Genomic DNA, 16568 nt, shown 5'->3' on the forward strand with positions numbered 1-16568 from the left:
ATTACAATAGTAAAATTATTATAAATATAAATAATTACAAGAAATAATCACAATGAGAAAACAATGGGTGACCTTATCGCTAAGAGCGATCTCTTCCAGGCAACCTTTGGATGGAGAGGAGTAATTATAAACAGTTTGGTGGGAGGCACGATGAAAAATTTTGTTAGTTCTAAATATGTTTTTTTTTTGTTACAATATCTACATATATATACTGATCCAATAACGAATATGTTAAAAGTCTGTCATCCAAAAAAGAATATTGGATAACTGATATTTAACATGTTCAAAAATAGATATACGACCGATATGGGCAATATAGTAATGGATAATGAAGTAATTAGCCATTACGGTATTGGTACTTGATGGCAACAAATCTAACTTACATTTCTGGGGGAAAGGGATTGTTAGCAATGGGGTTTGACAGCCCCATTACTAGCATTATGCCTTATTGGGTCGACCTCCACGTGGTTTCCCCTGGAAACCATCGTGAACAATTCTTGTTGAATTAGTCACGATGGGCTAACTGACCTGCTTCATCCTCACCTATTATCCTTCACTGGTGTCCCGCCGGTGTATACCGATAGCGCGGGTGGGGTTACCATTCCATTGTCATCCATAAAAAAAAAACTTACATTTCTTGCCGTCAAGTATCCGACTCTTTCGTGTAGTAAAAGAATGACAAAAAAAAACTTCGTATGAATGACTAAACTTTATTTATTATAGGAATATTAACAAACATATTTATTCGACTGCTGATAACTAAGTTGTTTTCAAATTCTACAATATTTGAATCACGTAATTTTAAGACGAAGTATTGTGATATTTGGCGCCAATTTTGACAGCCAATAGTACCAACCTAAGAATTCGACGCGTTCTAGATTACTTTAATTGACTGCTAAAACAGGCTTTAAAAGAATATATAACATAATTAATCTTACACTACATTTTGTACAATTTCTAGTTGAAAATCTAAATGGATATTACATTTAAATAAGATTATAGCAGTTTAGTACAATATTTTGTACAAATGTGACTTTACATAGACATTCAAAGGAATTATTTTGTTTACAGGAGTTTACAAGGAGAAGCAAATTTTTACATTTACCAATTGGCGCGCGAAATGAAACAAACTAAAGTCAAAATGCGCGGGATAATTTGTACCGTTTTAAAATATAATATGTTTATAACTATATTGCAAGGCTATATGGCACGGCGCTGAGTATTTACACGTCGATACCAAGGAGTTTCTTGTCGAAGATGAATTCGCCGAGAGAAGCGTGACGGTCCATCATCTTCTTGAGCGTGGAAGCCTTGCCGGCAAGGTCGCGTTGTCCCTTGTATTGTTCTTCCAAGAATTCACCAGTCAAGTAGTCGACAAGCTGCAAAAAATATATTAATGTTTATAAATATTCAATATACCTACATATTAACGCTGTAAAAAGTAAAATGATAAGTAAATTAAAAGTACCCGTAACCGGCGAGCGTGTATGAAAAGATTGATGAATGTGGAAGAAGCGAAAGAGGTTTGTTCGAATCGAAGCATTTGGCGTTCCATTGTTTCTGCCTACCCTAATGGGAGACAGGCGTGACAGATATGTAAAAGCAAAAAGTCTTAAGAGCCATTTAGCATATTTTACGGGAAAAAAAATCTAAACAATAAGGTACTAAATATGTAGTACAAGTAGTAAATGTTTGATATGGCAACACAGTTAACATTACATCCGGTTTGTTTGATATAAATCAATAAAATATAGAAAAAAAAAACCCACAAAGTTGTCGAATGCAAGGGAAATGATACAAAATTTAGTGATTCTCCGTTTCATGTCTTGGCCAAGTCACGTTTAAAAGTGCGTTCTTTGTGTGGTGACAACAAAACAATATAAATGAGTCATCGTTTTTATTCATTACCAAGAGACGTGACTAAGGAAACAATACATAAATACTCGAACATAGGAAAACTAGAAATAAAACCGTGTACCGACCGACTGGTGTGATAATAAAAAAATGAAAATGTTTTTTTTTTTATACAACTTAGAATGGCAAAATAACCGTCGCCTATACACATGAGCAGTACCGTGGACATAACAGAGTATACTGTTTCGCCCATGATACCCCCCATGCGTTGCCATTCCTGAGGACTCAGGTGTTATTCCTCTGTACCCAGTAAATTCACGCCATATCCCACCCTTCAAACCGAAACACAGCCATGCAAACACAACTGCTTCACGGTAGAAACACGAATGGGATAGAGGTACGCAAGCAAACGACTTTTGTACAAAGTCTCCCTCTGGTATCCTTTGATTGTAGAGTAGTTACTATTAAAGTACTTCTATATTTAAGAAATATATGTCATTAGATGAGATAAGGCCTCCCACTGGTGCCCCCTTATCTTATATTTTTGTATTACAACTTTAGATACATATATTTTATGAATTTGTACCTTTCATTAAAAATCTAAAATATAAAATTCTCGTGTCACGGTGTTTGTTAGCAAACTCCTCCGAAACGTCTTTACCGATTTTTATGAAATTTTGTGTGCATATCGGGTAGGTCTGAGAATCGGCCAACATCTATTTTTCATACCCCTCAATGATAAGGATGACCCACTAATATTTTTTATTTTTTTGACAATTTTATTTTTATTTTATTATGATTTAGCATTGAAATATAAATACAAATTAAAAATTTCACGCTTTCACGATCAACCCCTGTTGTTTAATCGCTATTTTTATATTCCGCAATAGGGTTGCAAGATGGCGATCGAATATAATAATTGTAGTACGATAAATTTTCATGTATAGTTCTAGAAATAATTTATATGGTAAAACAACGTTTACCGAGTCAGGCTAGTAATAATATAATTTTCATTCGTTTATTTTGGGACTCCAAAGAGGCCATTTCCCAATGTACAACAAATAAAATTTTCATATATAAATCCGAAACTAAAATTCGGGACACGCAATACATATTTATGACTCATTGAGGTATTTACATATCGGTAAAATAAATACCTAACACGAAAAGTGAAGTGTTGATAGTTTATTTATATCGTGACCTCGTAGTGAAATAAATAGATAAGATAGTTGAGAAGTCGACACCTACTTTGGAAAACAAGTTTATTATTTGATTAATAATAGTCAGTTATAGGGGGGGAAAGGGATAGTTAGTAATGGAGACTGAGAATCCCATTGCTAGCAATATACCCAACCAGGTCGACCTCCTCGCGGTTCCCCCTGGAAACTATCATGGTTAATTCCTGATGAATTCATCATGATGGGCTAACTGGCCTGTTTTCATTCTCATCTATCACCCTTCACTGGTGCTCCGCCAGCGTATCCCGTTAGCGCAGGCGAGGTTACCATACCATTTTCATCCAATAAAAAAAAAAATAGTCAGTTATACCTAGTCCAACTATAAGTTCTGTTACAAATGACAATTTTTTTTTTTTTTTAATAAAGTAATGTATTATTACTAAAATTTATACCTACATATTTATTAAAGTCTCTATTCGAAATGACCACTTTTGGTTTTATACAGGCCTTTAAGTTATAAAGATGCGTTCTTAAAAAAAAAAAAAAACTATTTAAAAGTGTTCGTAGTTTTAAAACTACAAAACTATTCGAATGATTTTTCAATTTGAATTTATATTTCTAGATTTCTAAACATTTATTCTGTTATATCTTGCCATGATCTTGGACCAATGAAAGGATTTACCTCTACGTCGCCTTTCCTTGACCATCGTTTTTAATTCCCGAATAATTCATACCATTTATTTCTTTTGTATAATTTGCTAGCCACGTGCCAACCTTTCTCTTATAGGAGAAACCAACGACCATCAGTGAAATGTGTTATGGTTGTCATTGTGATGGCAAGACAGAGTTACTCTTTATGATTTATTTATTTATTTATTTATTTTACACTTTATTGCACCAAGTAAAAAGAGAAATAACAAATACAGTAAATATTAATGAGATGTGATACAAAAGGCGGCCTTATCGCTAAGCAATCTCTTCCAGACAACCTTTGGGTAGAGGACATTGAGAAAAAGACAAAGGGTAGGTGGCGCACTATTGTATAAATATTATCATATACAAACATATATACATACATACATATATGTATGTACATACATATATAATATATACACAATTAAATATATACATAACAGCACACATACAACAGGAAAAAAATGACGAAGGAAAACGAAGAGAGAACACAGGAAAATAGTACTAAAGTGAGAGGTAGTAGGATTTCTTTCTCTCTCTTTATGATTCCTACATTCAATTTTTTTTTTTGTTTAATTTTACTATAACTGGATTTATAATGATTTATAATTTACAATTTACGATGGGCCCGTGGTGCCCAGATGCGAAGAATTTTTATCGGACGATCGCAGCGAGAACTGGTAGCTACTTTGCCCAAAAGATAAGTTTGGCAATCCAAAGAGGTAATGCTGCCAGTATCTTGGGCACGCTGCCTCGGTGTGGTGCGGTGTCCCACCATTATTATAGATTACTTACAATTAGTATTAGTATTTAAGGAATTTTATATTAACTTTAATTAATTGATGTATTGTAACTGATTTAGGAGTTTAAATGTAAAATGTTAGAATAACTTAATTTAATTAAGTAGTAAACTTAGCAAATAGAAATACGTAATTTTATTTTTTAATGGATGATAAAGAAATACTGTTTGCTATCGGTATACACTAGCGAGGCACCAGTGGGGGATGATAGGTGAGAATGAAGACAGTTAGCCCATCGTGAAAAATTCAACAAGAATTGTTCACGATGGTTTCCAGGGAGAAGCACGTGGACGTCGACCTAATAGGGCATATTGCTAGCAATGGGGCTGTCAAACCCCATTGCTAACAATCCCTCCCCGCCCCCCGGAATACGTAGGTTACGTACTGATACTTACATGGTAATCGTTGAAGTTGGGGTCGCTCTCGCACTCCGAGATGACGGTGCGGATACTCTTTGTGACGTCACTCTCCATTTTCACCGCGTGCTCGAGCGCCTCCACGCCGCTGCTCCATGATTTGCGTTCTGGCGGCTGCCAATGAAATGTGTATTATTAATATCCAATTAATATCCAATATCCAATTATGGACTTTGGCATATTTATGGTTATTTTCCAGGGGGAGCCTAGCCACGGAAGTAAGACATAAGTGTACTCTCAAACATGTCTTGACGAAGCTTTACTCGCATTCTGCTTCTTTTAAAGGCATACATTATTAGTGTTTTATAATTGCTCGAGTATTGTTATTGTTGATTTTATTACTTTTTTCACTATTTCAATTTTCTATTCCTTTTTATATTAACACCCGCCCACTATGTACTTTTTATAACAACACATTTGTGATTTGTTAATCTTTGTCGGGTGCCCACGATACAGGCTCGCCTAGTGTGCGGCCCATTGTATCTTGTTTTTGTAACTTTGTGTTCTTTGTCAAAAAAACAAAAAATAAAAAAAAAAGTTGATTCTCGATCGAACACTATACGATTCTGGTGAACACAAGGAACACCGAAACCCGTCTTAAATATGCCTGCAATTTTGGCTATGAAGTCAATCCTTTATTAAAAAATAGTATGTTGAGGATATATTCCAACTAGCACGAGACCATTGTTACAGTTTAAGGAAATGCCACTTTTAAGAAAGTATTTTATCAATACAATTGAACGCTTTCCAAAGAAGTAGGTATTAATAGAAACAGATCAAAAATATTCTGAGCCACTCATACAAACACAAAATCTTGGTTTATAATAAATTTGTAAGCAAGTTACTAATAGATATCAGCATTATCAAGAGTTTGACCACAAATTATCGGTTTCTTTTTTATTTTATTATTATTTCAGGCATTATCTGTCCATTGCTGTACATAAGCCTTCCCCATAAGGGGAGTTTAGCCCATAGTTGCCACGCTTGGCAGATGGGTTGGCAACCACAGTCTTTAGAGATGTTTTAAGAGGGACGCTGTTACTCATCCCTCGCCTTCCCATAGTCGCCTCTTACGACACCCACGGGAGAACGGAAGGGCTGGCTCATTCTATGCCAAGGTTCAGACAGCGATTGATATTGTTTACATATGTTAAAATAGATTTAATTTCACTAAAGACATTTACAAAGAGGCAAACATTTAATACTAGCAACGTACCCTGATTTGAATGAGCGAGGTGACGTCAGAGGTGAGCTCTCCCCTCATCAGCAGGTATTCGATCAGCTTCATCGCGTGCCCGCGCTCCTCGGATCCAGCGTCGAAGAACAGTTTCGCAAAGCCGGGACGGTTGATCTACGTATGGTGAAAATTGATAAAAAATTGGCAATTGGCTAGAAAATTCAGATTTTTTTCATACAACTTAGAATGGCAAACAAGCTGACGGCCCACCTGATGGAAAGTGGTAACCGTCGCCTATAGACATGAGCAGTACCGTGGACATAACAGAGTATACTGTTTCGCCCATGATACCCCCCATGCGTTGCCATTCCTGAGGACTCTGGAGTTATTCCTCTGTACCCAGTAACTATCATCATTATATCAGCCGTTGACTGTCCACTGTTGAAGATAAACCTCCTCCCTAAAGGAGGGTTTTGCTAATAGTTTTCACTCTTGGCAAGCAGGTTAGCAATCGCAGTTAGACTTTGGTAATGTTTATAAAGAACGCTACTGCCCATTTCTCGCCATTTAAGTTCTCTAAGTCGTCTCTTATGACACCCACTGGAAAGGAAGGGAAGGCCCTTTCTACGCCGGGATTACACGGCGAAAATTGGATATACCGAATTGAAACTACTCACAGTGTCCTTAGAGAAGTGCGCGCCCATAGCCAAATATTGGAGCGAAGCGGCAACTTCCATTTGTATTTGTCGTCGCATGCTGTCGCGGCACGGGCGTTGCATTGTGATCCATTCTTTTGGAATGTTGACCGGGTTTACGGTGCCTTGGAGAAAGAAAATTTGAAATTAGAATTATTTCAAATTACGCATTAGTAAACGCAGACAGGATTTTTAAATTATCAGTTTCGCCAACATACTAGATAAATTAAGGATTGGTTTAGGATTTTTATAACACAGAATTCCTTTTTTTTTAATATGACAAAGGGCTGATGTTGCCCATTATGCCACTAACGAACAACGAAACGAGACGAGATATCAAAAAGGAAAGGTAAGGAATTTGGTATTAGTGACAGTTATAGTTTGATATTATTATTAGGAAATTTATTTCATAATTTTTTAATGACATAGATTAAGTAGTACTTACAATTTCAATATAAATGTTATGCATAGATTAAGTATAGCATCCGTAGACTTTATTTTTCAAAAATATCTATCTATTATAGAAATTGACAAGTTACAGACATTTACATTTTACATTTTTATTAATCGTGATTAATTCTCGATGATTTGTTTATGACAATTGGCTTATATCAAAGATTATTTTCCAGGGGTCTTTTTTAATGGATGATGATGATGATGAAATAATAACCCTACCTACGTTATTGGTATACGTCGACGGGGTTCCAAAATTAATCCTGATGGTTTCCAGGGGGAACCGCGCGGAGGTCGACCTGATAGAGTATGTTGTTAGCAATAGGGATTTTAGACGGCGTTACTAACAATCCCTTTCCTCAATATGTCTTTTGAGCCATATATCATGTAACTTCATTAAAAAACATTACGTACAATATGTTCTTAGGACTTTGTCCCCTGTCGCCTCGACCTCGATCGCCAACATTAATTTGATATTGACAACACATCTCTTTGTCAAGTATACCTTCACGTAATCTTCTGTAAATCATCGTAGACATTTCTAATAATTTTTCACGACTTCATCCTCACCTATCATTCCTAATTAGTGTCACGCCAACGTATACCAATAGCGTAAAGGAGTTACTAATTTATTATTATCAATAAAAAAAACGGGTCTCTTTTAAGGAGCCAGATCCCCTTAGAAAATAATCCTAAATATACCACTAACGATGTACACCTAAATGTTACGTTTTTAACGTTTCAATACCTACTTAAATATCTTATTTACCACACCGAGGTCATTGGCTATTTGTTTGCCGAACAATTGACATTTATTTTGTTTCGCTGCGCAATTATTTTGTTACCTATTTATAGCGTAGTGAATTTTGGCGCCAATTTTATAAGACTGTAACGGAACGTAAAGTCGACAAGATATTTATTATCATTACTTTCTTTATCTTCTTACGACTAAATAACACTTACTTGTTTATGGATATTGTATAATCCTAAGAACAATGAATTACATAGAAGAATATATAAATACAGGTATTCTGTGTCTATGCTGTGCTTTTATTCTAACCCTAAACTGTATAGTAGGGTTATCATCCGTTCTAGATACGCCCGGATATTGTTCAAACTTTTTCTGTTTTTGTTTAAGAGACGTGTTAAATTCCAATTAAAAAAAAAATCACCCGGCATGCAATTCTACACGTGGCATTTCAATTTATGTTTAAAAAAGTAGGTTATTTTTTGGGTATAACCAATAAAATAAATTAAATATAAATAGATATGCCATTTTGGCGGGACTTTTTAAGTTTCGAAATTGATCACCTTCTACATAGGGTTACCACTTTCCATCAGGTAGATCATCGAATTCACAGCCATTTTAAATTGCAAAGTTAGAAAAAGTAAATGGGGTATAGACACTAATAGCTATTTAGATCTATTTATTTATCTATGTTTCCGCAAATTAATGGAAAATTTACAATAAACCTAGCATTCATAACAATAAATTGATCTTCAGTTTACAGCATACTGCTAATCTAATTAATGTGCCCTACGCATCTTTTTATGTACGTAAACATTGCCTATTCGAGTAGTTAGACACGTTATGTTTTTAATCACATAATGACACATTGCAAACACGTGTTACAACAATGGCGGCGAATAAAATGAAGTCCATCAATTGAATTCCATAAAAACCGACTTCAATTGTGGCAAAACCATTTATTTTAATTTAAAAACTTGAATTACTAAGTCGATTCTGATAAAATATCTATGTGACCAATTAAATTTAGTACTTACGTACTAAAATAAAGTAAAAATTTTTTCAAATCAGTTCACAATTGTCGGAATTATGAGGTAACAAATATAAAAAATGGAGGTGGGGGAGGGATTGTTAATAATTAGGATTAGCAGTCCCATTGCTAGCAATGTACTCTGTCAGGTCGACCTCCTCGTGGTTCTCCCTAGAAACCATCGTGATTGATTTATTGTTACATTCCGCCTTTTCCTTTTTTTTTTGCCCTTTGCCTTTTCCTCCTCGCCAATCATCCCTCACTGGTACCCCGCTAGTGTATACCGATAGCGCAGGCGGGGTAACCATGCCATTGTCACGCATAAAAAAAAGGTATTAACCACAAAAAAAAAAAAAAAAACAAAAAAATACAACCGAAATGTGAGAAAGCCCTTCTTTTATAAATCGGTTATAAAATAAACTTTATTGTTCTTTATAATAGAATTGAATATATGTGTTTTGTTTATTTAATCTATTTTGGTTTTGTAGGTCGCTAATTATATTACAATAGAAGCTAGGGTTGTCACATGTTCTATAAAATATTGTATACTAACTTTTACTCGTGGCTTAACCGACATAAATAGTAACTTATTTTCTTTTCTGTACCAAATAGTACATGTATACTAAAATTTTATGACGATTAATTGAGCTACTAAGGCTCCAAAAGAATAAATACATTTTCACTTTTATGAAATAGGTCAGGATTATTTCAGCAATTACGTTTTCAGAATATATTAAAGTGCGTAAAAGATTTTTATTTTGTCTATATAATTACCTTTTAATTACATAGATAGAGCATCGACTCTCAAAAATCAACTTTTTCTCAGCTAATTGTCACATTTACCCGCTTTTCTCGAAGCATTTGTATGGAGACACTATCTATATAATCTAAGGTCTATTATATTTTCCTAGAATAAATTTCATGTACTAAAATAATTAAATAAAAAAAAATCGTAACTTTAAATATAAATAATATACAAAACCGCCGTGTGGTTCCAGCACAGAATAGGCCATCTCTTTTTTTCCCATAGGTGTCGTAAGAGGCGACCAAGAGAACTGAATAGTCGATGGATGGGCAGCAGCGTACCTCTTAAAACATCACTAAAGTCTAACCGCGGTTATGACTCCACCTGTCAATCGTGACGACTACTGGCGAAACATCTCTTATGGAGAAGAATTATATTAAAAAGTAGACAGTTAAAGGTTGATGCGAAGACAATGATACCAAATTTGACAACCCTAATAACTTTTCACTCCGGTAACTGAACACAGATAACAAAATGTATTTAGTAATGATTAATTTATTGATATATTATTTGAATTGAAACAGTGACGTTGCCTGTCATTTAAATTAATTAATTCACGTTTATTATCTGTACAGAGGTTATCCTGTAGTCACGTTTTCTCTGTTTATCCTATAATGGAAGACATCTTGATGGATTGAAAAAAAAATCGTAGTACTGTATGTGTGGATCTTAGATTACATAGATAGAGAATCAGACCTCAAAAACGGGTCAACTTTCAGTCAGCAAACTTGACAATTAGCTGACTCTTTTTTTTTTTTATCAGTACGCTTTAAATGTATCTTGACATATTATTTAATAAATAAAATGAGTGTTTTTTTTTTGTTTTAGAAATACGTTGACTCCATTAAAGAAGAAAAAATATGTAAATCGACCCCATTATTTGTATTTATCAAGCGAGTCGACTGCGCGTATTCACAACAATATCAATATCAAGCTGTGTTAAATATTAATACATTTTAATATGCCATATTGTTTCATGCACATATGGTTACATAGTATAGGTTATCCTTTCTTTTCATCGTGTCGTCAGAGGCGGCTCATCAGAAAAAATCATCAACAAAGACTTTATCATTTATCAAGAAAAAGTGCAGGAATATACCTCTACATACTTATAATAAATACGTGATATCGTTCCAATGACACATTATGTATATTATATCTATCTATAATCTATAAAATAGATTTTGAAGTAGCTATTGTCTATTTTTTTGTTTATCTCGTTTCAAGTGCATGATACTGATATGTTATTAAACACGTATTCCTTATCTGACACGGGTCATAGACAATGGATAGTTGACAGTGATTGAGATTAAGAAATAATAGATATTCAGACGGATAGGTACCTAATGATGTTACTAACTGATTTGTTACCTAGAAACAAGGAATTACATAGAAGGAATGACAAAATAAAAATTGTAAATCATATGATTGCCTCCTTTCTTCTTATGCAAATATAATTAGTAAAAAGAGGACGAAAGATACACCATCAGTTGTTATTTTTCTCAATTCATAACAGGCAATCTCGGAAAGTTGTTATCTGCTAAGAAGAAACTCAACAGTTACTCTTTTAAATCTCTGTTAACATTATATGTATTTATTTAAATGTATTTACTGTCTTTTTTTTATGCAACTTAGAATAGCAAACAACTGACGGCCCACCTAATGGAAAGTGGTAACCGTCACTTATGTATGAGTAGTACCATGTACATAACACAGTATACTGTTTCGTCCATGACACCCCCCATTCGTTGCCTATCCTGAGGACTCAGGAATATGTCTAAAGTTATATGGTCATTAAAAAGCCCGTGCACCGACAAATTAAACTAAACAGTTTGTATTTATAATGTTAAACTTGTATAATTTTGATTATTAAATAAATAAATTCATTTACGTAAAATAAAAAAATAGATGGCAAGTCTATATTATGCAGGTACGTCAAATTCTACACTTATAAAAAAAAAAACAAATAAATTGCGCGCAGTAACACAGAGTAAGTAGTCACTATTCTACGCAGTAGTTTTTTGCACAATATCATCCTGTCCATGAATAATTTCCGTTCTTCCGTGTGATGCCAAAACAGAAAGTTCTTTTATACTTAGTTGGTAGAGATATTTCGTTAATTCATTGGCTAGCTACCAATCTCAATACGTACCTAAATAGATACATGTTTACGTAGATATTTTTGTAACTTTTTAATAAAGATTATTTTGTCATTTTTTATTTTCTCTCGATATTGAAAGCAAATAAATATGTATCGAGCGAAACTCACCTTGCCATAGTTCAGGGAGTACTGACAACTAAATAAAAGTATGGCAGAAAAAGCATGAAAGATAAATGCTGTAGAGGTATTACTATAAAAGTAGTGTAATTAAAGAGAAGTAATGAATGAAAGACGATATAGTGACAAAAATCGAATAGGGATTGTTGCGTTGGTTCGGCCATTTGGAGAGGATGGATGAAAAAAGAATTACAAAAGAGATTTATCAAGCACGAATGAATGGAGACGTCGGTATAGTCTACCCTTGAAAAACGTATGTCGACCAAATTGGTAACGTGCTGAAGAAGGGAATTAAAAGTACTTGTAACCAGTGAGCGTGTATGAAAAGATTGATGAATGTGGAGGAAGCGAAAGAGGCTTGTTTGAATCGAAGCATTTGGTGTTCCATTGTTTCTGCCTATATCAAAGAACAAAGAATTACATTAAAGGAATGATAAAATAAAAACTGTAAATCATATGGTTGCCTCCTTTCTTCTTATGTAAATATAAATAGTAAAAAGAGGACGAAAGATATACCATCAGTTGCTATTTCTCTCAATTCATAGCAGGCTAGTGTATAGAAAATATTATACGGCCGTTTAACCCTACCAAATTCAGATACAACCCGCTTGCATACTTTCTACATAAACTGTCTCGAATATATAATCTAGTAATGTAAATGAACAAAAATTTTACATACACATTCTAATAATTTGCCTGAAGATGCCTCGTTTAGAGGTGAGACATGAGCCGCAAAACGTGCGTTAACAAAATGGCAGTAGGAGATTAATGGCCAATATGGAAGGTTGTAGAACTTCTGGTAGTAACAGTGGTGGCCAATCTTCAAGTGTTGCTAGTCACACACATACTAATGGTAGCAGAATTAAACAAAATAATTCTAAACAAATAACCAGTGATATGGATGACCGCATATAACACATAGTTCAGTGAAATATTTACAAATACAACCAGTCATCTGAAATACATAAAACATATTGATGGCCACAACAGAATATCAGTGTTTTGCTCTTTTGAGGGCAAAGCAATAAACTGAGCTGTGACCATTTTGTGTTATTATAGCACACGCATGAAGGAAAGGAAAGAAAGGAATTTGTTTGTTTTTATATTATAAGGTTTTTGTTTTTTTTTTGTTGCTTTTTTTATTTTCATTCTTTTATCTCTTTTACTGTGTATTATGTGTATGTTTGTATTGTAATTTGTGTGCTGTAAGTAATGTAAATAAATTATCTATTTATCTATCTGACGTTATAGATATGGGTATGTTTATTTATTATACAGAAGTCGTGATAAACCTGACCTTCTTGGAATTGCAATAAGATGACATCTTGAATCCAAATTAGTCAATAAGGTATAAAATACCTTACAAATTGCTTTCTTTAGTTAATTTTAATTATTTAAATAGTAAAGTTGGAATGACAAACAACGCAAAGGTGGTAGTTACAGTAAATTTTTAATTTACTTTTATTTTTTATTTTAATTTACTTTTACTTTTTAATTTACTTTTTAATCAACAAGTCTAGGTTCCATGACTACAAGTCAGTATCGACATTTACGATACAAAATAAAAAAAAAGAGTAAACTCTTTAGAAAAAACTTGTTCTCTGTTTTGTGAAATATGTTTAAACACATGGAATCTTATTTGTTATAGTTTTGTTTTTTATATATTTATTTACTGTCTGTATTTTTTTTTTACGAGTATAATGTGCTTGCGTGAATTGCACATTTTGTTACGAACTGTTTTTACATGAATCACTCAAGCTGTACACATAATGTAATTGGATTGTAACCTAGTTCTATCACAAATGTAACTATTATTTAAGTTTTTTATGATTAATATCTGCTTTATGTGTCTAATAAATAAAAAAATATAAGAGACAAAAAAGTGAAACCTTAATATTGAAGATTTGGCGCCTCAGAATAGGCCCAATTGACATTTCTCATGCGTCACATTTCCATAGACTAACTATATATATATATACTTTATAAAACCTTGTCAATTGCAAAAAGAAAAAAATCAAAGATAGTGAAGTCTACCGATTTTATACCAGGGGTTGAAGGGTTTAACTAGCAAAGGTCCTAAATAGGCATGGGTAATATAAATACCGATCTGATATCTATATATCGGGTTTCTCTGGACATTGATGGGGGGAAAAATAATTATTTTCCATTTCACTATTGCCCATATCGGTTGGATATCTATTTTCGATTATTTTAAATTCCAATATACAATAGTATTTTTCTTAAATATTTGTTATTGGATCAGTATATACATATTGTAACTAAAATATAATATACACCTTACATATTATCCACCTCTAGTCCTTACAACAATGATCTTGACATTGTTATATTCTAAAAATGACAATAAAGCATACGGCAGTATGTATGTATTTACCCTCGAAGGGACGAATATGAAAAAAAAAAGATTGTTTCACAAAAAAAAAAACATATTTTATCTGTGGCATAACCAGTTATTTGGATTTAAAAACTAAATCACTGAATCGATTTTAAGAAAATTTCTACGAAACCAAACTGAAAGTACATATATCCTTTTAGATAAAAAGAGAATTTTTCAATTCGGTTCATACCTGATGTAGTTATGAGGTAAAAAAACCTTCTTTTTGGAAAAAAATATTCTCGCAAAAGTGCAAATAGGGTTACAATCTGTTTTAATTACAACGGATTTTCTGCTGTCTCTCCGAATTTTAACCAATATTGTAAAATGTACGAATCTTTAATTTTCAAATAAAATTACGACTAGGTATACACTATCCCTTTTCGTTTTGCGTCATGTAAGCAAAATGTGCGATTTCCACGGGATTTATTTATTAATTTTTAATTCATTTTTTTAATGAAAATATAAATTTAAAATGCCTGATTATGTTCTTTTTATGTTCCTGGCGGTATGTTTTTGTTTATTCATTTATTTAATACTTTATTGCACCATAAATAAAAATATACAATGACAAGTGAATAATTCAAGTGAAATACAGTAACATACAGATTGAAATATACACATAAAGGTACAAAAAGCGGTCTTATCGCTAGGGCAATCTCTTACAGACAGCCTTTAGTTATGGCAGTTCTAATTTCGAAAAGATTCGCATTAGAAAATATGAAGTACCTACTATCTATGTGGACTAATATATTAAAACTATTAACTATTTGAACTTTCACCTTATTCTTTTATCGAAGTCGCAGTATTAATTCAGAATGAAGTTAGCCGCGTTTGTCATTGTATGTAGAGCAGATAAAACGGGGTGAATAGGTATATTATTATTCTTATTGGATTTAAGTAAATATGTATATTTTGATTTAATAGATACAATAAGTATATAGTTATACACTAATACTACAATTATCTAATATAAAGGTACGTATTAGGTAGGTAGCAATGAAAAAAATTTTACTAAATTAAGACAAAATCCGTAAAATCCGTATAGCTAGTATGTATTGTATTAAAATCGTTTAAATTTGCAATTAAATAATAATTAATTGTAAGATTAGAAGTGTGAATTGAATAAAAGTTTACTTTATCGATAGAAAGAAGCTTAATTTGAGGTTAGATTCAATATTTTAATCACAAAATGTTAAAGTAAGAATTGCTAGAATGATGTAGCAATTTTATGTTTTTTTTTTAATTAATTCGAGTTGCGAACATGTGACATTGTTAAAAAAAGTAAAAGGTAAATGTGCCAATTTAGGACCTCTATCGAAAATAAAGCACGTAATTAATAATTGAAGTACTTACATTGTGTGGCGAATGCTGGAGCGCAAACAGCCAGGAGACCAAGAACTGCTACCAGGATAGCCTTCATCTTTTCAATCTATAATTAAATCACAGATACTTTGACGAAGTGTAATAATAAAAATTCGATGTAGGTGAGAGTACACGCTAAAGTCAAGCCTTTACACACACTGGTGCAGAAGGCGACTCAAAACTCGACAATAAGCAACAAAGACGAACTATTCGCCTCAATGGCTCAGTTTTAACGAAAATAATGAACTACGCAACGATAACAAAACCATGTCTTGTTGACAAATGATCTCACGGAATGACATGCGCGAGCGGGAGGGATAATACGATAGCTGGGTGGGTACTAAAAATGTCGAGGTTTTGTGTTGCAAGTGGAGTCATGGAATTTTTTTTAATTCGTCTTTAGAATATTCTAGGCTTGAAATATAATTTTTTATTACAGTATTCGGACAAAATCCTAACTAAATACATATATTTTGTGAAAATAATGTATAAAAACTATTAATATTGGCGTATGATGAAATATAAAGAAATGCCTTGGAACACAAAACTTCAACGTCCATTGTATGATTCAAGTTTTTACGTCATTAGCAGACGATAACGCGGAGCTTGGAGGAAAATCGCGGCCGAGGGGGGATGGTGTAATGGTGATACCATTTATAAAATTACCATTATCTAAGGAGT

At 33.2% G+C, this 16568-nt stretch overlaps 1 protein-coding gene and 1 long non-coding RNA gene across 2 annotated transcripts; one reads left to right on the plus strand and one right to left on the minus strand.

Moving 5' to 3' along the window:
- Nucleotides 1–694: 694 nt before the first annotated feature.
- On the minus strand, nucleotides 695–16184 carry LOC113510018 (ferritin subunit). The gene is made up of 5 exons (XM_026893437.3): nucleotides 15879–16184; nucleotides 6796–6938; nucleotides 6158–6292; nucleotides 4921–5055; nucleotides 695–1379 (listed from the first exon to the last, which is right to left on the minus strand). The coding sequence occupies exons 1-5, from the start codon at nucleotides 15943–15945 to the stop codon at nucleotides 1224–1226; spliced, it is 636 nt and encodes a 211-aa protein (XP_026749238.2). The 5' UTR covers nucleotides 15946–16184; the 3' UTR covers nucleotides 695–1223.
- On the plus strand, nucleotides 8071–11043 carry LOC128202131 (uncharacterized). Its single transcript, XR_008253620.1, has 2 exons — nucleotides 8071–8292; nucleotides 10678–11043. It is a non-coding gene; the product is annotated as an uncharacterized LOC128202131 (long non-coding RNA).
- Nucleotides 16185–16568: the final 384 nt, after the last annotated feature.

The sequence above is a fragment of the Galleria mellonella genome, unplaced genomic scaffold, assembly GCF_026898425.1.
Source record: "Galleria mellonella isolate WM207_F2 unplaced genomic scaffold, CSIRO_AGI_GalMel_v1 utg778, whole genome shotgun sequence".
Taxonomy (NCBI): Eukaryota; Metazoa; Arthropoda; class Insecta; order Lepidoptera; family Pyralidae; genus Galleria; species Galleria mellonella.